The sequence below is a fragment of the Pelmatolapia mariae genome, linkage group LG10_11, assembly GCF_036321145.2.
Source record: "Pelmatolapia mariae isolate MD_Pm_ZW linkage group LG10_11, Pm_UMD_F_2, whole genome shotgun sequence".
Lineage (NCBI taxonomy): Eukaryota > Metazoa > Chordata > Actinopteri > Cichliformes > Cichlidae > Pelmatolapia > Pelmatolapia mariae.
This window is the reverse complement of record NC_086236.1, coordinates 71241417-71263622: the sequence shown is the minus strand read 5'-3', so window position 1 is coordinate 71263622 and position 22206 is coordinate 71241417. Positions and strand designations below refer to the sequence as shown.

General features: G+C 41.7%; 1 protein-coding gene across 1 annotated transcript; it reads right to left on the bottom strand.

The window, feature by feature from the left end:
- Positions 1–558: 558 nt before the first annotated feature.
- On the bottom strand, positions 559–21640 carry nr2f5 (nuclear receptor subfamily 2, group F, member 5). The gene is made up of 4 exons (XM_063487225.1): positions 20363–21640; positions 7818–8098; positions 5690–5936; positions 559–2025 (listed from the first exon to the last, which is right to left on the bottom strand). The coding sequence occupies exons 1-4, from the start codon at positions 20727–20729 to the stop codon at positions 1706–1708; spliced, it is 1215 nt and encodes a 404-aa protein (XP_063343295.1). The 5' UTR covers positions 20730–21640; the 3' UTR covers positions 559–1705.
- Between the last annotated feature and the right edge of the window lie 566 nt (positions 21641–22206).

Here is a 22206-nt window from a genome sequence, read left to right as displayed (position 1 = left end):
TGATTAAACAGAGTGAAGAGGAGGAAAAGGCTTTCTGATTTGAACATTTTGAGCTGTCTGAAGCCCGGGCTTTTGGCTCACAGGAAGTACATATACAAATTCAAATTATATATGTTAATGTGTGTGTGTGTGTGTGTGTGTGTGTGTGTGTGTGTGTGTGTGTGTGTGTGTGTGTGTGTGTGTGTCTCTCTCTCTCTCTCTCTCTCTCTCTCTATACATATATATATATATATATATATATATATATACATATATATATATATATATATATATATATATATATATAATAAGAAAAAGCAGAAAGGATTCTGCATTAACTCAATTAAAATATTTGGATTGTGCATGACTCTTCAATGACATGTTGCACATCACATTTTAACTTCATGCAAACTCATTTCCAATCCTGACAGGACATAATACCTGTTATAACAGGTAACGAGAGATTATGGCACAGTCATAAGATAAATGCTCAGTGACAAAATCTTTGTTCTAAGGCAAGTACAGCTAGTTTTGTAAAAGCCCATCCCACCCTCCCACCCCCCTGTCTAAAGGGTCCAATACTGACAATCATTATTAAAAAAAAAAAAAAAAAAAAAAAGTAATAACAATAAGTAGGATGAGCTTTGCCACCCCGATGTTAACACCATGGGTCTTTTGAGTAAGAAAAAATATACTTCAGTCAAATAGGGTAAGGGTAGAAACAATCTACCAGTGCTGTGATTCTGCAGATTCAAACTGACTAGTTTTCAATGCAAGTGCCTACGCTTTTATTTGTATTCATTACAAACTCCTTCTCACCCCTGAGACCCCACAACAAGTCAAATTATAGACAAACCAAACTTTTTTTTTAATAGCCAACACTATCACAAAAATACTCCAAACAGTATGATTTGTCAGCTTTGGCACAGGCTGCTGATAAGTGTAGAATTTGCTGGGTTTGTCTTTTTTGTTCTGATATTGACATGCCTGTCTGCCCACCCTCTGAACCTGAGCTTCCCCAATTGAACCCTAATATGCCTTAGATGTCTATGAATCGATGATATACTGTACATATGGACACAATCATGAGTTTTCTCTCCATATAAACAGTGCTAATACAAACACACAATAAAACATCCTCTGCAAAAGTTCAAGACATTTTGGCATTTGTCTTTTTTTTAATGGCTTCTGGTTTTCTCTTTTTAAAAATTGGTATATTTACAACAGGCTTTGTGCTCTTGGCTGTCCCATTGGTAAAGCCCTTGCTCAGTATTCGCCATGCTCGTACGCAGATGCTAGCACACAGTTTCCGTATGTGTAGGCGTATCACCGAAAATGAAGCAAATGCTCGCTGAAATTGTTTGCATGGGTTTGCATGAGACTGACATCTGAAGTGAGTCCAACAGACCTGCTGGTGAACTGCGCAATAACCCATTCTACCAACCTGTCCATCTCACACCACATCTCAAATGTAGACTCAGCTGAGGAGCTGCAACGGGCCACCAAGTTTCTGTATTAGCGATAGTGAAATATAGCCTGGCTTGTGTAACTGGGATGATGGTGTATCAATGTCGGTGTTTAAAGCGGAATGGTGAGAGAGATACTTCCTATTGCTGAGAAGTTGAACGCAGACAATGAAGGGAAGGAGAGATGGATTGATGAGCAGTCAGGTCAGCCTTCGACCTTAATTTCCCCCCGTAGCTTCTCCTTGGTCTGTCCTTCCACTTCAGGGCCCATTCTCATTGTAGTGGAGAGAGATCGGTCGCTCTCGCTGTACTGTGGGCATGTAGGGCCAGTTGTAGCTGGAGCCTGAGAGCAGCATGTCACGAAGGAGCGTCTCAATTGGAGTCTTGCCAACAAGGCGCACAAAAAACAGCTGTTCGATGACTGGAGAGGAGACAATGCGCAGGGACGGCAGGCGGAGGAGGAGGCGTCCAAAGCGGTTCGGCTGGCTGGGGTACTGGTTTCTTACATACTCCTCCAGAGCACACTGAGACTTCTCCTGGATGCTCTCCACGTGGGCGACGTCTGACAAGCCCATAGCGTCTAGTAGAAAGGAATACAAAGTGAAGATTTAGACCTGATATAAGCATTTATCCAACTTTAGCACAGAGTAGTCTTTTTGTGAGAATGATTGTATGACATTAAGGTGAGTTTTGTGACACACTGACTTTCATTTAATTTTAGGCCAATCAGAGTAGTTGTGAGCTGCTTTGCATTTGCTAGGTTAGACTGATGGGTCAGAGGGGTTTGCGGCTACATTATAGCTTACTGTGTAGATTTTCTGTTGAAGGATAAATCAGGTGTTAGCCATGGAATAATAACCAGTGTTCTGCGGGTTCCAGTATGTCATGTGTCAAACGTATTAAATATGAAAATACTTAAGTCAGAATTGCAGGATGAGGAATAACTGCATAAGAAAAATGACTTCTCATACCATATTTTGGTTACTAATGTTCTGGATTAATGTTATGTTAGGCTAATACTGTTTGGTATAGGATGAAATTTGTTCTTAGTGAAAGACGCTTCAATTGTGCAAGATTTTAACAAAACCTTTTAGTATGTGGCAGAGTGGTGTCTTCACCTAATACTTATTCATTGCCAGAAAGAACCAAGATGTAACAGGGCATTTTCCTTTCAGAGAAATCTGGCTACAACTTGACAAAATCAAGGTTGTCACAGCGGACATCTACTTCCACCCCTGTGGTCTGTGTTCACTTTCTCCTCAGCTGGAGGGACATTTTCTGCCTTCCAACTCCTTCTACCTCTCGTCTCACCGGCCCCCACCTTGGCAAGAGTCTCGCACAACCAAGAGTGTGTAACGCAGCACGCGGTGCTTTTCACACCCTCTGTGTGGAGCGGAGATCACAGGGGATTTTGCAAAGCAGGTCAGAGATGTGTGAACTCAAAACAAAGACGCATTCTACTGTACTCTGCCACATACTGTACGAGAAATGGGAGTGCTCTTTGACCCTGCCCCCTGCGTGAACCCACATATTGAAGGCAGGTATTCGATGAAGGTTATTTATTCTCAAGCTTAGTCTTTCGGTTAAAAGGCGTTGGCCCGTGAGTTTTAACCCGTCATCCTGCATCACAGGTCTCCTTTGTCTTCTCACACTTTGATCTGTCCCCTGTGTAAAACCCTGCCTCAGTTCCACAAAAAAAAAATAATAATTCACCTCATATTTTAATCAAGCATGTCAATCCCTCCCCACCCCCCCCCACCCCCCCACCCGCCCAGCAGCCGCTATTCTCATCATTCCGGTTGAATAATTGTTCCCACTTTGGTTGTATTTCCATCCACTCGGGAGGCAGATGGACTGCGTTTTTGTCAGCCTGACCATTTTGGAGTCCTTCGTGACAAGGCAGTCACTGCCCGGTCGGGATTAGCGAAGCTGTCTGTGTGACTGAAACCACTTCGCGTGCTGAAGCGACAGCTCTGTGGGTGCCCTTCTACGCCAAGTGCCGTGTTCTTTTGTCTGATCCTTGGGCACTGGGGGTGAGGGCTCAGGGTGGCAGGACTGAGATGCCCGCTCTCTGATGTAGCTTGATGGGACTGGGCTTCACAGGGGGAGTGGTGGGAGGGGACTCAGAGGGAGGTGGGAGACAATTGGTGTTTGTCTGAGCTTGTTAGGTCATCCTACCAGGTCTGCAAGGGTCAGATTTATTAACAGGTCTATTTACGGTGTGTGCATGTTTACATCAAATTCAGGATTTGATCATTAAAGTGTGAATATTTCACAAAGAAATAAAATATCCTGTTCGAGGGTCTTGCCAAGATGTGCAGCTTTTTAATGTGTATACATGTGCTTCTGCGCATATAGGGAGGTCACATGGGATGCTTAGGGCTATAGGGGTTATGTAGGTCATGGCGAATCCTCCTTCTCACTGAAATGCACCATACATAATTCAACTCCTGTGGTGGGGGCAGGGGTCCTGGGGCTTGGGTTGGGCTGGTCTTGGAGTTTAGGGTTTGGGGAGCGTTGGGAGGAGGGGTGGATGACTGGTTTTAATAATAGATGGGATCATGAAGGCGAGATGGCTGATGAAAACAGGCAAAAGAAGGGAGAAGAGGATCCTAGGCTACCTACATACAGAGAGCTTGGTGAAGATGCTCAGTACACAGAGAGTGAATCTGACAAGCCATGCAAGATGGGAAAGGAGGGAAAAAGCAGTAAAATAACACAGAGGAGAGACATCTCAGTGTTGGCTTCTTCACCATCCATTTCCCCCTGGGTCACAAAGCATGATCTCTCTCTGAAATATCCCAGATGTGACAGTATTTTGGCTGGCACTGGAGCCCAGTGACTGCTGGGATAAACCTCAACAGGCTTTGTGTATAAGCAGGATCAAAACAATGCAGATGCCAGGGGTTTTGCCAAGATGTAAAACTATTATATTTTGATTTAATTCTCTCTGTCACTCAGTGGGGAGGACATATTGCCACATAATGTAAGGTTGTGAGGCTCAAGAGCCCTGTTTTTCTAAGCTTTGGATGCAAACCGACAAATCTATTCTAGCATAAAGGCATTTTCTTTGTTGTTGAGTACTGTACTGTGTATAATAAGGGGATTATAACACTGGATTTTTGGGTCCAAATAGTAGGCATGCATCAATACAATATAATGAATCTGTTGTTTCTTGAACTTTATATAAACAGATTCTTTTTGCTACTGTAAATAAAGAAATGAATTGCTTTTCAAAGAGTCGTTCCCACAAATGGACAGAATTCAAAATACAAATGCAAAGTTTATAGTGCGTAGTGAAAGCTTATTCTTATGTTCAGCAAAACAAAGAGGTTCAAGTGACGCACGAGCAGCTCACAGGGGTCAAGAGCTGCCTTTTACAGTATGACAAAGTGATCAAATTACAGTCAAATTCATGGAGGGCAGAGACCATGACTGACTAGCAGCAGCATTTACATATGGAGCCAATGAGACACAATTTACTGCAGCATTAGAGGTCACCTCTCAGTCAGGCATAGTACTGGTTTCCATTCAAATGCACCTCAGACAAGGTGTATGTCGTACAGGGGTTTGTGTTAACAAACCTTTTGTTTCTTTCTTAGAGCTTGTATTTGCAACTTTTAGGATGAATCTGAGCATTTTTATATCACCTATGGGTAGCAGGTATAGGTAGCACCTTTGCACAACATTTTAATGATTTATAGTTGTCATTTAAATTAATCTACACCACTATTATGTTGTCATGACAAAAATATAATGGAATCCTTGTGTGCTGTTTTATTCTTTTTACTGGTCGTTTTTCTCTCTGCTTAAGAACATCGTGATCAAATGTTTGCCTTGGCTGTGTTTAAATGTGTGTAATAACCCTGCTACTGGCCATCTAATTCAGGTTATGTTGTTAACATGATACTGTAAGCTTACATGTTCAGTAAACACAATGCTATCGTGCCAGTAGAAATCAGATTAGCAGGATGCTAATTCCTCCCTTCCTCCCTGAGCAAAACATGCTCACAGGACACAGATGGCATCGGTCTTATACCCTCTCAGCTGATCTAAAGGACGATCAGAGGTGCTTTCAACGGTGCCAAATTAACAGTACTCTAAAAACAAAGCTCACACAATGATATGAAATAGTGGCAACTTGGTAATCCAGCTGATTTTACATTTCTAGAGAATGTGCAAACCATTTCCATATATTACTTTACTTAAGTCTACTTATTTCCCATTTTTTCACTTAAACTCACCAGATGTAAAGAGCACAATGGACTTGAGACAAGAATATTCAGCTGTGTCGACCTGCAGGGCCTTCAGCTTCTCCACCTGCTCTTGGAAGACTCGGATGTGGTCCATGAAGGCCACAACGCGCTCTGCTGACATAGGTGATGCGTGCAGGCCGGCCGCTGCCAACAGAGGAGCCACATGAAGCGGCATGGAGCACTGGGCAGCATTTAGAACAAAGAGTTCGCTCCATGACATTCGCAGCAGAGCCACCTAGAAACAAGCGGTATAGGGTGATTATTACTTTAGTTCAGATTACCCATGTGGATGACTAATATGGCTTTGGCCTTTCTGCTTTTAGTTGCAAATATAAAATGAATAAAGGCAAAATGTGTCTGAAGCCTAAAACTGTGACAGCCCTTTTGAGAATTGCTCAGTGTTTGAGCACTTTGAGTGCCTTCCAGTTAGAGTTCAGCAGGCTTCAGACAGCATTTACACCCATCACTGACATGTAACCAAAGAGCAACACATACACATTAATCCTGAGCGAAGAAGGACACAGGGTATATTTAACATTCGGTCATTTAAACCACCACATATCACCTGGAGATGATATGAATTTGGTAACATTATCCAATACTTAATGCAAATTACATACAAGAGCTTCATTCATTCAAACAGGTACTTATTCACTACAGAATAGGGAAGCACACAGAAACGGTGGAACGACAGAACATTCCTGACACGCCTACCCGTCAGAAATTAGACAGCTAGTCTGATGAGGTGTTTATTGTTACTTTTAAAAAATTGAAAAGGATACAAGAGGGTGAGAAAGCATGCACTGTGACAGTTAGAAGAGGATTACATTTTTCTTATGTAACAGAAACATGTTTGGAGATGTGGTTAAACATAAAAAAAATTAGAATTTATTGAGGTAACCCAACAAGTTCTCATCCTAGGGCATCAAATACTGCTGCTCTATCAGATTTGGCTGGTATAACCGAGATAAGCACAGAGTGTCCTTTAGCATCTGTGCCCTCTGCACCAGCCGCAGTAACACTGAATGGCGAGTGTCAATAGTTCTCCTTGCAAAAGCTACAAAGTCCACATTAGGAGGTTAAAGGAGTGGTGGAGTAAGTCACAAGTTTGTCTGCCAGGAGAATAGAGTTTGTGTCCCGTTTGGGGATTTCTATTTTTACTTCTTTTTTACTGGTTAGGTTTAGACTTGAAGTTCTACTTTGCATGTTTCACACCACTAACTTTGGATGCTGGAAAAGTTACACATATAGTTTTAAATGTGATCCAAAGGGGTCCTTTACAAATGTGGAATTAACAGTGACAGACCTGCACACACAGATGCCAAAGGGCACCCGGTGTGTATCTCTGAGACAGTGTTTGACACAATATCAGCGCTTTGATATTGAAAAGAGAAAACCTAAATGGATTTTGATAACATGTCTAAAAAGAGTGGGGTTTGCAGAAAGCACCTGAGTGCATGCTGACATTACAGGTCAGAAATATTCGACATGTGAACTTGACATTAATGATATGTTAATGATTTGGTGCGGATACAGTGGACATATTTGTGATGACTATGTCTGTCAGAGGTGCATGTGAATATTTATAGGTCAGGGGATTACTCTGTGCCAAGACTTTATAGCTGATATAAATCTATATATGCATGATTGATGTCAGGTCGATCTGAATTGAGGTTTGTGCCAAAACAGATGTGCTGCAACACGATGGTTAACGAAAGAGGAATAAAAATATTAATGTTTTTCAAATATTTATTAGCTTAGCTCTGTTCAAAATGTAAGTGGGGATGACATTTTATGAATTTTTGAAAATAGTGTTTTGAACTATGAGTTATTACTTAACTTTTTTTGTTTTCTGGCATTTCTCTGTGCATGATCTATTAAGGAACAATTTACCATTGTAGAACTATATATCTAAATATATCTATATCTATAGATATATAGATATAGATATAAAATTATTTTCTTATTGTGAGTTAGATGAAAAGAAATACAGATACCTCTCTCATGTTTGTGTGACTTAACCCAATATAAAGACTGAAAACAGTAGAAAGCAGTTAGCCTGGCCTGGTCTCATTCTCATTAGGTTTGGTCTACTTTGGTCATTCTTCACACTCACCTGATCCATGAGCTGCAGATCGGGAAAGAAGGGGATGTTCTTGGCCCACTCCACAGCGCTGAAAAGCAGCCTGGCCGCCAGCTCGCATATGTTCTCGATGCCCATGAGGTTGTTCCCCTGCATGCACTGAGCCCCGTAGCGAGACGTTGGGTATGGCTCAGCGCGAAGCAGCAGAGAGATGAAGCCCGACAGGTAGGGTTGGCCGTTGTACGGGTCGGTGCCATTGGTCAGGTACTGCCCTGGACTGCTCTGGGAGTTTGATGTACGTCCTCGTTGTACTGCTGTTTGAAAACAAAGAAGAGGATGGGTTGAACTTTTATCTGGGTGATCCTGAGACTTTTTAAGAGTGCTTCAGCATTTTTATTTAATTACACAAGTCATTAAGGACTAAATGGGACTGGAGCACACTAATATAAACTCATATCTGTGTTCCAGTTCCACTGTTTCCTCTGGAAGCAGGCCGCTGCATGTTTCTGGAAGACAGGCCAAGAACTGTGTTTTTTGCAATCTTCCATCAGTTTGTTATGAAACTTTTATCATTTAGCAAGCTTGTTATAGTAGTTTACAGAATTACTACATCCAAAGGGGCGCCGCATGGTCAGGGTCCTAAAAACCTGCAGGAGTAACAGAAGGGAGACGCGACGAAGACAGAGAAGAAAGAAGCAAATTGAGCATGTCAAATGTGCCGGGTGATCGGGGGGGCAGGATGGGGGTTAAGGGTTGAAAAGTGTAGCAACACAACATTTCTCGTACCCCTAAAAGTGTCAGCGCTCGTCTTTTCAGCGAAGGGATGGAAAGTGGCCAGGCCAAGGCTGTTCTACAGTGCTGTTGTGCCTCAATGAGTAACGACAAGCAGCAGCTGGTAAAAATATAACACTTCTTCGCACCTACATATGTTATGCACCCACACATGCATACACACTCATGGATACGTACGGTAACACCCCCGCCCTCAGTCCCTGCACTGGCAAATGGCCCAGCCTGAGGTGAAAGGGGCACGCAGAGGCCAAGCTCTTGCACACACACACACACACAAAGCCCTAACCTCCACCCCCACCCCCCTCTGGTGTGGAGCAATGATGATGCAGCGAGTGCTCAAAGGCCCATTTGGAAAACACCTGTTCAGTCATCCACTGTCTAACTAATAACTCATCTACAGTTACACAGAGCAAGCGAGAAAAGCGGGCGAGAGGAGAGACGCAATGAAAATGCAAAGAGGGGTTGAAAAAATGAGGCAAAAGGCTGAAATGGTGAGATAAGGAGGAGAAAGAGTGAGGGAAAGGTGATAAGTTGAGAAAAGGGAGATGGGGGCAATGCGAGGTCTGGGGGAAGAGTGGAGAGATGGAAAGAGAGAGAAGGTGCAGAGTTCAATGTGCTTGAATATAGCCCGAGATGGGGCTTCAGATAGAAAGCTGTGGTTTACATAAAGAGACAGGTGGAGGGAGGGGGTGAAAGAAAAGGGAGGAGGAAGGGCTTGGAAAATGCTTTTTAACTCTCCATCACCTGTCACCTCACACACAGCAGCTGTGCCAATTGAACGCACCATGGCACGTCTGAAAAACGAGAGGTCAAATCACTCAAGAGTTATAAAAATGCCTTTAATTCTAGCCTGTCCTTTTAACAGAAAAAAATACCTCTGCACAAAAGGTGTTGACCTCAAAGTACTAGTTTTCCTTGTGAACTTGTGTCAACCCGTGTGCCCGGAAAAAGAATGTGATCTCTTCTGGCAAACAGCGCAGTCTCACTTTGCTGAGCTATGAAGAGGTTTTGCCTGTCTCAAAGACAATGTTGCACAACGGGACATTCCTCGTCGCTTGCACTCCAGCGGCTCCCGTCTCGCTTTGCAAAAGATGGCTGTCAGATTAGCCACATGCATCTGTCTTTGCAGGATTTCACAAACAAGGGAAAATAAAACTGCACTCTGAGCAGCAGGAGTGAAAGTGCTCCGAGAGCAAGTCATTGCAATTTCCACAAAGATTACCTGGTCAAATATGTTTTTTTGTCACTCTGAGGTGCTTTAAGTGTGAAGTGAAAGACTGCTAAATCGTACACTGCTGATCCTTTCAGTCAGACGTTTTATTGTAATACAGGCTTGTGAAAGATTTTAAAAGTTTTCCAGATTAAAGAAAATGTTGCTTATAACTCCTCCTTAGACAAAGATTTTTTTATTTGCCTTTTTAAAACCATTCAAAATCCCTTAATGAAAAATATATCTGTGTATATATGTATGTATGTATATAAATCTGACAGTGAGGTTTTTGCACAGAGACATCTTAGAGAGACACAGGAAACATTGGGGTTCAGGTTGGAATATGTACTTCTCAAATATTATGAAACCTTTAACTTTGCGATTGAATCAATAACAACATGGTGAAAGGGTGACTCTGATGATGGTAAAGGAGAATGGATCTGAGAAATATGTTCATATTTACAGTTTACTGGGAGGCTTTCCTGAACTTGTCTCTTTGCAAACTTTTTCTCTGTGAAAACATCACCTGACTTCCTAATTTGTTCACCAAGAACTGTGTTAAATTAAGGTGAATAAAGTTGCTTTCTCTAAAGCCAAATACAGCTAAAAAGGCTAAAAAGAAATGCTAAAAACTGCATTTTCTCCGGTGACCACATGAGGTTAGTGAGTCAACCCCACAGAATCCTATAATGAACTTCAGGGATGAAACTAACGTGTAAACAGCCTGATATGGTTTTGGGTTTTGTGGCTAACTTCCTCCTTCATTCGAATGCACAGTAGGTGATTTTTTTAATGTACTGTATACATTTTCTAAAGGCTTAAATGTATGCATTAACTGACTGGCAGTTGCCAACACAGGCAGCTGTTGCTGGTAGCTAATCTTCACTACAGCTAATTCTAAGCACTGAATTTGGACCTCTGGATGGTTTCCGTGTCTTTTGCAGCATAAAAAATAGGATAAAATAAAATAAAACACAATGGCCTTTTACAAAGCAGCAGGTGACATGCATCCTTTATTTAGCTTACAGTATAAAAATGCTGTAGCAGATGCCAAAAAGGGCACTTTTAAAAAGACTCTGTCTGGTAACTTCTTTGGGAAGACAGACTCAAAAGGCACTTTGGTCCATATCTAAGTCAGAGCACTTCTGTGACCTGAATCTGTCACTCTGTCCTGGTTTCATGTAAAAAAAAATCTTCTACTGCGAACAACCTGGTTTTAACTACTTTTGACTTTCCCCTTTATGCACCGAGTAAATTGTAAAACACAGTGCGCCTGAACTCCAAGAGGAATTTATTAAATTCATCACAATTTAAATTGAAGGCAACTGTTTTTTTAAACCCCCGCTGCTCCTTATGTCCCTTATTTGTGAATTCACAGCTATTGATATGTTCTCATATTGATTAGTGGTTAATCCCGCAGATGTTGGTGAATCTACTTGATCCACTTGACTTTTCAAAAGCCTCATTGTGGGGGTCACTCGTGCCTGAGAGGCAGAGCACTTGAGTACGCCTGACTAAAACACATCGCTCTCTGTTTTTACTCGCCTACAGCTGCTGTACAAGACTCTGGAACAGATAAAAAGGAAAGGGCAGAAGGGTGATTGGAGTAAGGTCCAAAGAAATGGAGAGGTAGAAAGGCCAGTGCAGAGACAAAGAGATGTGATATATTTACACGGAGATGGGCCAAAGGAGAGCGAAAGAGACAGAAATGACATTAGATAGAAACAGATGCCCGGGGACAAAAAAAAGGAAACCAGAGACAGAGGCAGAGAATTAAAAGGGGGATGGGAGTATAAGGTCAGATTTGAGTTTGTGCCATAATCCGTTTCCGGCTTTTTAATTGGTGCACTGTGCTTGACCTTAATGCAATTGACTGAGCGTGTCAGATAGTAACTTTAAAAAGATATACAGTTTTTGTTTTTTTCTCTTAAATAAAATTAATCTGAATCCAAATTGAGGGCAGAGACAGCAGTTAAAAAAGGCAAATACATCCCTAAAACCCCAAACAAAACAGCATCCTGTGTAGGTAGGCCATGAAATGAGGGCAAAAGAATGAGGGAGAGGAGGAAAGTGCATGCAAACAGAGGTACCATGGGACATTTCAGCTGCGACTTTCAAAATGCCACTTCAGCAAATGGCAGCTGGCAGAGAGCACAGTTCGCTGCCTGGCTGCCCTGGATTAGCCTCTGGGTCAGACTGTTAGTGGAATTACAGCAGCTAAATACAATTAAGGCCTATCAACATTTGGACTAAAAGGTCACAGTGCCGGGGCAACACAGACGCATTATAGATTTGTCTCAGTCTAATAGCTGCATTTAATAAGTAGCTTTTCCATTTCTAAAACTTCCACTGGCAAGCAAACAATAAACACGTTTCCCAAAATGAAACTGTGTCCCTGAGTCATGTCACAGAGAGAGGTCACGTGTGTGTTTGTGTCCGTGAGGCGTTCGAAACTCCTGCAATTAAAGCAAAGTTAAAAAAAGAAATAATTAAATGTTTAGCTGTGATGCCAAATCTCATCTGATAGAAATGCATCTGGGCAGTTAAAAAATAAGGATTTTATATGCTTCAGCACATGAACATGTGTGACCGAGCAGAAAAAGGAATGTGTTTTATTTTTTTCGCCCAAATTTGACCTGAGGTCAGTGAAGCAAAGACAGGGGTTTTTTTCAACTTTCATTTGAAATTCATTCTAAGTTCTCAGTCTTGGAGCTTGTAAGCACTGCTATTAATCTTTTGGCTTTTTTTTTTCATTCATATTTTTTAAGAAAAACTTGAGTCAGCTATTTCTATAATGATTACACTGTAGCTCGGGGTTTTGTGCTAATTCTTCCAAAGAATGACCTTTATGTGGTATCTACAAATATTGTGCTGTGTGGTCCATGGTTCACTCACCTAGCCCATGGAGTGGTATTGTTCAATAGCAGGCTCTTATTTTTTTATTCCTTCTGTTTATCTTACAGAAATATTTTAGCTACCACAAACACCATGAAGCACCTTATCCAGCACTTCAGGAAATCACAAAACAGTTCTTTATTAAAATGACCGTGACACAAAATTTTAGAACAACAGTGGATTTCACAGCTTCTTGTCAGTGAACCTATTTACATTTATTGGACCTAGAGAGCAGCTTCCCTCAGCTCCGATGAGCTGTGTGACTTTTACGGGTCATTGTTTTAATGTGTCAGCCCACAGCTTTACTATTTTGGTTTGCTTGTACTCCTTTATCTGTCATTTTGTATACATAATGATGTTAACCTTTGATAACAGTGCATGCACCCTGTCAGGCATGAAAAAGTTAGCAGACAGCAAGGAAATACAGTGGAGCATTTGGTAGTTAAAGACACAGATTTTACTCTCAGGAGCTGGTGAAGGGCAGAGTTAAAAGGAGAGACTTTTATTCATAAGAAACAAACATGAATGCTAATGTTGCTAAAATCCATAAGCTGGAAGTAACTTTATCTAAAGTTCAGGAGCAGGACCACGCCTCAAACACAAGCCTTCCTGCCATGCGTCTATGAATGCCTACCTGTTCTACACACCTGTTTGTTTTCATTTCCGTGCCCATTTTCGTTCCCTCCCTCTCTCACGGGGACGAGGCTTCCAAAATCGTATTGTTGATCTTCGAAGAAACTGCAGCACGCAGGTCACTGATCCTCACCAATCCAATATTCACTATCAAAATGCACGTGTTAGGAGGCCTGTTCCTTCCTCGTGAAATAGTTATGTTAGTCTTGTGATTGTAACACGTTTAAGCTGGCCCAGGTTGTAAAAATATCAGTTACTAATTGCCAGGGTAGTATGCAAACTAAATGCAGGTGTCTGTACCCTGCAGTGCAGTGATGGCTGACTGCAACACTTGAAAGCGATCTTAAGCCTCCTGCACTTCACTGTTTGGTTTTACAAAGCTGTATATAAATGAATGCAACACTTCAGAGAGAAATAAAATGTAGACAAATGAAAAGTTGGTCGATAATAGTATTTCTTCACTCAACTTCACTACCCTTTTTTTGGTTCCATCTTAAGAGAAATTTTTTGAGAACAAACCACCTGCACGCTGTAGGAGGACTGGCTGTGTCCCCAGTTGTCTGTCAAACATCATGAAGGAGCTGAGGTATGCAGCGAACGTGAGAGACACAACAGAACGGGAGCGCAGAAAAACCGGAGGCAGTGCAGGAGCGGCAGAGAAGTGAGGTGACACAGACAGAGAGAGACAAGAGACGTGGAGGGATGAGAGGAGCTTTGCGTGAGGAAGTTTGGTAGCTTTGCTGCGTCGCCGAGGTTGCCTCATTCTTTCTCTCAGACTTTGATGAGGTAGTTCCTAAATTAATTAGCAAAGTCAATTCAGCCCAGTGGGTCTGATTCATGTTACACTTATTTACACTTCCACACGCCCCTCCTCTTGACTTTATTTACCACACAGCGAGCCACAGCAGGACTAAGATGTCCCTCTTGAATTATTATCATGTAAAGGTGCATTTGTTTATGGCGCATTAGAGCTTCATCTCCAACTTTTATTTCTACAGCTATAAATACTTCTACTACACTTCTACCCAGCGGGCATGAATAAGATCATCGGCTAAGCCCCTAAAATATAAATGTTCATGGCTTCCCAGTAGTGCTATGTTAGAGAACACATGTGTGGCAGATTAAAGGAGAAGGCTGTTGGGGTGTTCACATCGCACAGACTGACATATTTAATGACTCTTTCTCGACTGTGCGTTAGTACAAGTGACCTGAGTGACACATGAAAACAGGTTGAGCTACTTCAGTTGCAAGCAAAACAGTTCAGAGTCAGTTTGCTGGAGTGACTGAGTGAATGGACAAGAAAGGTCACATTATGTTTGCTGTTGTTGCATTGGTGATTCTGTGGGATGAGCAAGAAATGGCATACGAATACCTTTCCATCAGTAGTACACAGCAATACAACGCCTTAGCACTGGAGATAATACTATAGGCACAATTGTAACACCTTATAATATATTTTGCTCATAAACTGCCTATAAAAGATGGATGTAGCCACCGTGCATCACCCATTGGTTTATGAAGCTAACTTTTGAAGCCTTAACATTCAGATTTTGGTCAGGACCACATTAGATTTTAAAGAAAATCCTAGAATCTGTGTTCCACTCACCAAAAGTGGAACACAGATTTATCCTTAAGCTTTTAATATAATTACCACACAGCAAGCCATATGAGTTCATTGCATTAAAAATGCTTCAAAAGGCACCAAGTAGAGAGGTGACTCACACACAGTAGAGAGGCGACTCAAATTAGCAGTCGAACCATTACAGGCATCTGCATATGTCGTCACTCACCCATCAGTCAAATCAGACGCTCTCCTAATATTCAAACTTAACTGGAGTTTAAAAGGGTGAGCTATTAAAAAATATCCCCTTACAATATTTCTGAGAGGGGAAATTAGCTAAAAAACAGGTGTAAACATCCTTTTTCTGCTTTGAAGTTGGACTTTATAACCTTCTATGCCATGGTGTTGCCCTCAGGCAGCAAACCAAATTTTTGGTGATTACACTGTCCCCATGTATTTATTTATTTTGTGACACAAAACACTTCAGTGTTCAGTAAAATGATGAGTAGCAGACGGTTTGACCTTTGACATTGGGGTGGAGCAATTATTTCAGGAGTCAAATGTGCATGTGACAGAATGCTAGCGACTGCTAAGAACAAAATCTTTTTTTTTTGTATGTTTAACTTGAGCTAAGCATATTTTTAAAAAAGTTCAAGAAAATGTGAAGAAGTATTTTTAGTTAGTTAGGACAGTTTTCTTTGGGCAATAACAGTAAAGCAGTGGTTCTATATTTTGGTCCTCGGGACAGCTTGTTTTAGGTTTTTAGGTGTTTCAGTACTCCAAAACACCAGATTCAGACAGCTGTAGCACATAATACCCAGCTGGTTATTTGAATCAGGTGTGTTGGAGCAGGGATTGGGACGTGATGGGATGTGTAAGCGATCAAGTCATGCACTAAAATGAGCATGTACAAAGTTGCAGGAAATGAGGGCAAGAACAGGAAAGAATTTGATTGGACAGTTAGGGTCACTCCCTCTGTGAGGACAGGAAACTGGATGAGAGTGACAGCGGGTACGAGAGGATCGCAGAATCAGGTCTGAGGAACAGTTAGGAGATCGTGGGTCAGTTAAAGGCTATAAATATCTGATGTGTGTGGGTAAGCAATAGTGTGTGTATGTAAATGATGGTGTGTCTACGTGTGTGTGTGTGTGTGTGTGTGTGTGTGTGTGTGTGTGTGTGTGTGTGTGTGTGTGTGTGTGTGTGTGTGTGTGTGTGTGTGTGTGTGTGTGTGTGTGTGTTGGTAGCTTGGAGAAGAATTTATGAAGGGAGATGTAAGGTACCAGGATGTAATGGTACTCCAAATGTCAAATGACAGAAACGTGACAGCCACCTCTGTTTCATAGGGTTCCAAACATTTTTTTTAAACATATATAAACAAGCAGCCCCATGTTCCCCAAAAGTAGGGTGACGTGTTTTTTTTTCTCTGTAAAACTAAAATTCATGGCGTAGAATAGGAATCTATGGGAAATTACTTTCTTTTTGTTACCGGTCTCAACTGGCTAACTGAGGAACTGCAGTATTTGGCACTTTTGCATTTGCTTCATTTTTCAACCCTGGAGAAAACTGTGTGGTTTTGCCATTTCATTGGTAGTCATTTTCCTCTGAGAGGTCTCTGATAATGACTTAGCTCATGAGTCTAGTTACAGGGGTTAAGTGTTTGAATTTGTCGACAGCCAAACGACTGGGATACGTGAAGATTTTTAGTGCCAAAATGAGGCCAAACTGCAGTGTTTTGGTGTTAAATTGCCTGCTCGCTGTGGAGGATGGATTAGTCAATACCATGTTAGACTTTAGCACTCCAGCAGGGTATTTATTCACCGTAGAGGCCCCTGACGGTTCACACTTTTGGACTTTGACTTCAGCCTGTGTGTTATTAATGTTTTAGATTTGGTTGACCTATATTTTTCACTGCTGTTGGCATTTTGTGGGTCAGAGGAGGCAGCAGTCTCCCCACTGAGCATGTTCAGTTTGGGTATTACAGATTCTTGTGCTACAAATGGATGTTGAGACTATTTACTATCACTAGACTCCAAAAGCTGTGCGTGTGTCCACAAGTGTTGCGTGCATACAGCTGATTCAAGACACATACAAGAGACAAGATGACCTTATCACTGTGTATGAATGAATTAATCAGAGCAGTAAACTCCCACGTGTCTTTTCTGTCCTCACTAAAGTCAGTGGCTCGTCCTTGCAGTGTTTCAAAATTAAAACATTCACTCTGGTTCAAAGGAACTGTCAGGCTGATTCTTTTTGCCTCTCTGCTTCCTAGTCATCCTAGAAACTGCACTGACAGAGGAACAAGTGGAGGTTCTGTGTAGCTGCCTGGTGAGACAATGACACTAACGCTGCCAAGGTTTTAGGGGCTTGACTCCTACTGAAGCCAGCAGTGAAATGTTTGCTGTCATGCTGCTGAAAGGTGCCCTGGTTAAGAGTCTCCAACAAATGATATTATGTTCAACACAGCAGTCTACAGAAAGAGGTCAAATGTCCCCTTTGGGAAACAAATACCACTCACTTGAAGGCAAAGAATTTCAGAATCTGCCACAATCCACTCATAAAACTTTTAGCATGACTTCTCAGGCAGATCAATATTTATTTATCGTAGCAGAAAAATCATGAAGCGCTGTCATTGATACAAAGAGTTCCTTAATTTTTAGAACTTAAAGCATGCGTTCTCTTGCTTCTATATGAGGCGGAATGATGAGAAGATGCAAACTAGGTTAATCACCAACTCTCCTCTGCTATCCAAAAACATAATCTTCCCATATCCTAATACTCCATCTGTGGATGAAACCGGTGAACCGTGTTATATAATAATTGCATAACATGTTCTAGCCAACTGCACCCACATATGACCTACATGCTATCACCGAGCACATTTGAAGGGAAGTGAAAAGGCTTCTAAATAATTAACAGAATGACAAATCAGCTCAACAAACTACATCTTCATGCACGTCTGCTGCTTTATTTTAAAAGTATCTTCAAACTTTGGAATTTAGCGCATGTCTTGTGTAAATCATAATTTAAAAATGTGCATCTGTTTGAAAACTTTAGCAAGTTGAAAAAATATGAAGAAAACAATATTTATATATGCTCTCTACGGTGAGAGAGAACATATGATTAAACAGTCGTTAAACTTTTTCTTTAACACCCATCATCTTTAAATTCTAGGCTGGTTAATGCGCGATAGAATAATAAAGTTAGACGTCAGGATTTTTTATGTTTTAATATTTATAAAAAATCGTGTTTACGCAGTTTATTAACTATTCCCGCAGCAACAGTTTAGCTGTTTTTAACGCCCCTGAAAAGTCTAATTCACTTCTAATTCCTTCTATATTTGGAAATCGTCCTGCCATTAAAATCACAGTAAAAAATTCCCCGACAATGAATATGCTTTAGCAAATATGGTCCTAACTAGACAAATGATCGCTGATAAACAGAAGTCTGTCGACAAAGAGGATTTAAAGACAGCGATTAATCCAACTGACCCCAAATGGACCAACAGATGAGCTCATCCAGTGTAAGTTGACCTACTCCACATTTAAGCCTTTTGCACACAACTAAAAACCAACACTGCAGAAATGGTCAATATAAACAAGTCAATGAGCGACTGCCTTCAAAATGAGACCTTTCATGATTTTTTCACAATCTTTCTTCAGTCGACTGATATTTTCAGATTTTATTTAAATGAGAAACATTTTTTTTAACTTTTGGTTTTTGTCCGACTGAATTGGAAGAATCTATTTGTGCCAAAAGACAAAAAAACTGTGATTTCTACAGATGATGAGAAAATGCTTCATTTTTATGTCTCAGCTCGCCAAGAGGCACCGCCACAAGAAATATTTTTAAAAAATGGCTGTAAAACAGTTCATTTTCCCATAAACGCCTTCTAAGATTTTACGCTTAAATTATTAATATTTTGCTTTCTTGTAACGTATTTATTTCACTATATTTTTGTGCAAACTGTGACCAAAACTCCCTTTCACTGATGTCTTTTCAGCTCTTTAACATTTTCCTTCGTACAGACTGAATCAGAAGGACTGGCTATTCTCCACGCCGCGGCGCGTCAGGAGATTTCCTCGGGTTCATTCAGTCGGAATGGAGCATGACTGAGTTGGTGTGGCTTGCGGGTACTTAACATGAGGTAATACTGTGTGTACAGTGAACACACACATACACTGCCAGAGGCACAGACTTCAATCACACTAACCCTTGAGGGATCATCTCCTCTCAGCTCGTCTCTAAGGAGAGCGGGTTATTTCCAACGTCTTTGTCTGCTATTTACATTTTGGCTGTGGCAAAAGGCGGCGGGGTCTGTCCTTCAACTTCCACTGCCTAGTGCCCTTGGAGGACTGCTCACGGTGACGCAGCTGCTGACCTTATTCTGTCCTCTGAGAGGGAAAATAAAAAACGGCGAAGTGTGACATCTTCATTAAAGTCTCTTGAGGACCGCTGAAGTCACGCCACTTTTTCACTCAGTATAATTAAAACCTAATTGCTCATATCTCACCTGTTCGCATATGGCTTATGTGCACAGTTTGTGTAACATCGTGCGTAATAGTAATATGACATTTCCATTATAGTGATCGGTCAAATTAAAAGTACTCCGTTCTTCTTTATTTTCTTTCCAAAATGCAGAAACTACTTTAATGAATCTATAACTCAACCAGAAGAGATGCTGGTTCTTATTTTAAATATGCACAATCTCATGCCTCCTGATTCGATGCAGCGCTACTGAATGACAATACATAAGGGAAAGCTCTTCTCCAGCACGTTTGCTCCGCTCCTCTTTGGCACTAACTGACCCGTTGTTAATCCAACACAATGCAACAAATGTAGCGGCATCCTCTTATAGCGGCTCGGGGTGTCGGTGTGCAAACAGCATAATTAAAACAGCGAGACAAAGGGAGGATTTCACGGAACAGAGAGCGCTGGGATGAATGGTTCAGATTCAGTTAAAAAAAAGTGAAGTGTGAGAAGGTCTAAGCATGCTGATTATAATAATAACTAAAAAGTGAAGACGCGTAAACCAGTCAGGGTGCATGCAAAACAAAAGATGGCACAAGGTTTTCTTTTACACACATATCTTTTTGTGTAAGCGTCACATGAATTTAGGTTTGAATGCATTGTTTTCTTGCAGTCAGCGCAAATCTGTCAAAGTGAAGACTGCCTTCGGTTTGTCTATTGATTTCTTTCGCCTGCTTTTGATAGGGGTTCGTCTGCACTCGTGTTTTCTTGTTTCAAATGTGTTTTTAAGAAGTAATGAAACAAGTGAAACCAGAGAAACATTGAAATCTTTTACGACTGAATTCCAGACTTAATGGCACTCTTGTTTTAAAAACTGAGAATACTGCGCACAACTTTACGCACATAAATACGTTTTGTAAATAAATGTCTCTAGTGTTACAAATACAGTCTAACATCCGTCACACACACACACACACACAGAGAGAGAGAGAGAGAGAGAGAGAGAGCAGCCAGCCTTACCTTCTCTCCTCATGCCGACTTTGAGGCACTTCTTCAGTCGGCAGTACTGACACTGGTTCCGGTGGTGCTGGTCGATGGGGCAGTCTCGGTTCCCCCGGCAGGTGTAAGTGAGGTTCCGCCTCACAGAACGCTTAAAGAAGCTTTTGCATCCCTCGCAGGTGAACTGACCGTAATGCTTCCCACTGGACTTGTCCCCACACACCATGCAGTCCACGTTGGGGATCTTGTCCCCGGAAAGTGCGTCGTTCCCTGGGGTAGAACCGTTTGGTGTTCCAGGTGCCCCGCCGGGCTCCTGGCCGCATATCTGGAGTTGAGACCCCGGATCTGCAGAAATGTTCTCTGGCCATTGATTTACTACCATTGCCATGCTATCCCAAAACACTTGGTCTTTGTTTAAACCACAGAAGCAGAGTCAGATTGCGTGATAGAGATCCGTCCTGACGTCTCGGGAGAAAAAAACGAGGGAGGGCGAAAAAGCGCTTCCCACTTTCCCCAGAGGTCAGTCTGAGCGTATCAGAACTTAACTGTGATTTCTTATTGTCGCCGAAATCTTCCTGTAAACATCTATCAAAGTTTACAGTAAAAGCAAGGTATCAACATGATCGACTCAGAAGTGCAAAGCCTACAACTCCCGATGTTCCTTGCTGCGCAGATATCCATAAACACGTTGTTCTTCAGAGCGTAACCTCTCGGGAAAGTCAGTCCAGTAAGTCAGAGTCTCTGCTATCAAAATTAAAAGCCGTCTGATTATTTGCTTGCCTCTAGAATTTAAAGTTGGGCAAATGAAACTGAATATAGAAGAAAACGTGTTGCCTCATGCGCCTTTCTTCAGCCACAAGCTCAATACTACGTCTAAATTAAATGCAAAGCAGAATTAACACTGACTACATGCTCATATCATTCGATTTATTTAGTCCCAGCAAGCTTCTGGATAACGCAGCCCATGGAGCGCAAGTCCCGGGGAGCACGCAATCCTTGTTCCTCTTTTTCTTGCGCGCCGAGGTGACGATTTGGAAAGCGACGTCAGTGGGCGCTCTGACATTTATTTACCCACCACACGGGCGAAATATCTCCAGTGTCTTCCGGATGATCGTCAGTGTGGAAGAGTCTAAACAGAGACACCTCGCTGAACAAGCTTTGCCGCTCGACTGTACTATCGCTTCACCCTTCGACTGTCTGAGAGTCAAAGCTACAATTTCGGCAAAGTGTCACTGGCAAGGCTGCCTCCTACGGCTGCCCTCCACTGGCGGCGCTCCATATAAGGTCATAAATCCCAAATAAGGTCGTAGCCCCTCCCCTCAGCTGGAGAAGTGAGAGCTTGAGGGCCCGGCGCGATAGGCCCCAAAAGTGTGGTTTAAAAAAAAGAAAAAAGAAAAAAGGGGCAACCTGATTGGACAGCGTATGACTGGATGGGTTTGACTGACAGGGGCGCTTGTTGCGATACAAGTACTTTTAAGTGGGCTCCATCAATGTCCAATAGAACTTATAAGCTTACTGTACATTTTGTGCATTATAACCAATGACCAATAAGCAATTTTAAGAAGTTAATAAAATAGAAGCTGCTGAACACGTGTGGTAGCTTTGTAGATTTCTGTAATAATTTCAAATAGTTTTGTTCTTTAAAAGGATTTTACGTCTTTTAAAGGTTAAACCTTAATGATGGGAGTGAGAGACATTTTAAGTGGCTTACCCGCATAAAAGCGCATTAGTTGTCATTATTTAGATGCTTGAAGGCGAGAGGGCAGTTTTCACATTCCATTCCGGCAGGGCTCAAAGCTCCGTGTTCAACTTAACTCCCAGTTTAAGAAGTGCACAAATGAGCAGACGTCTATGGCATTGCATGT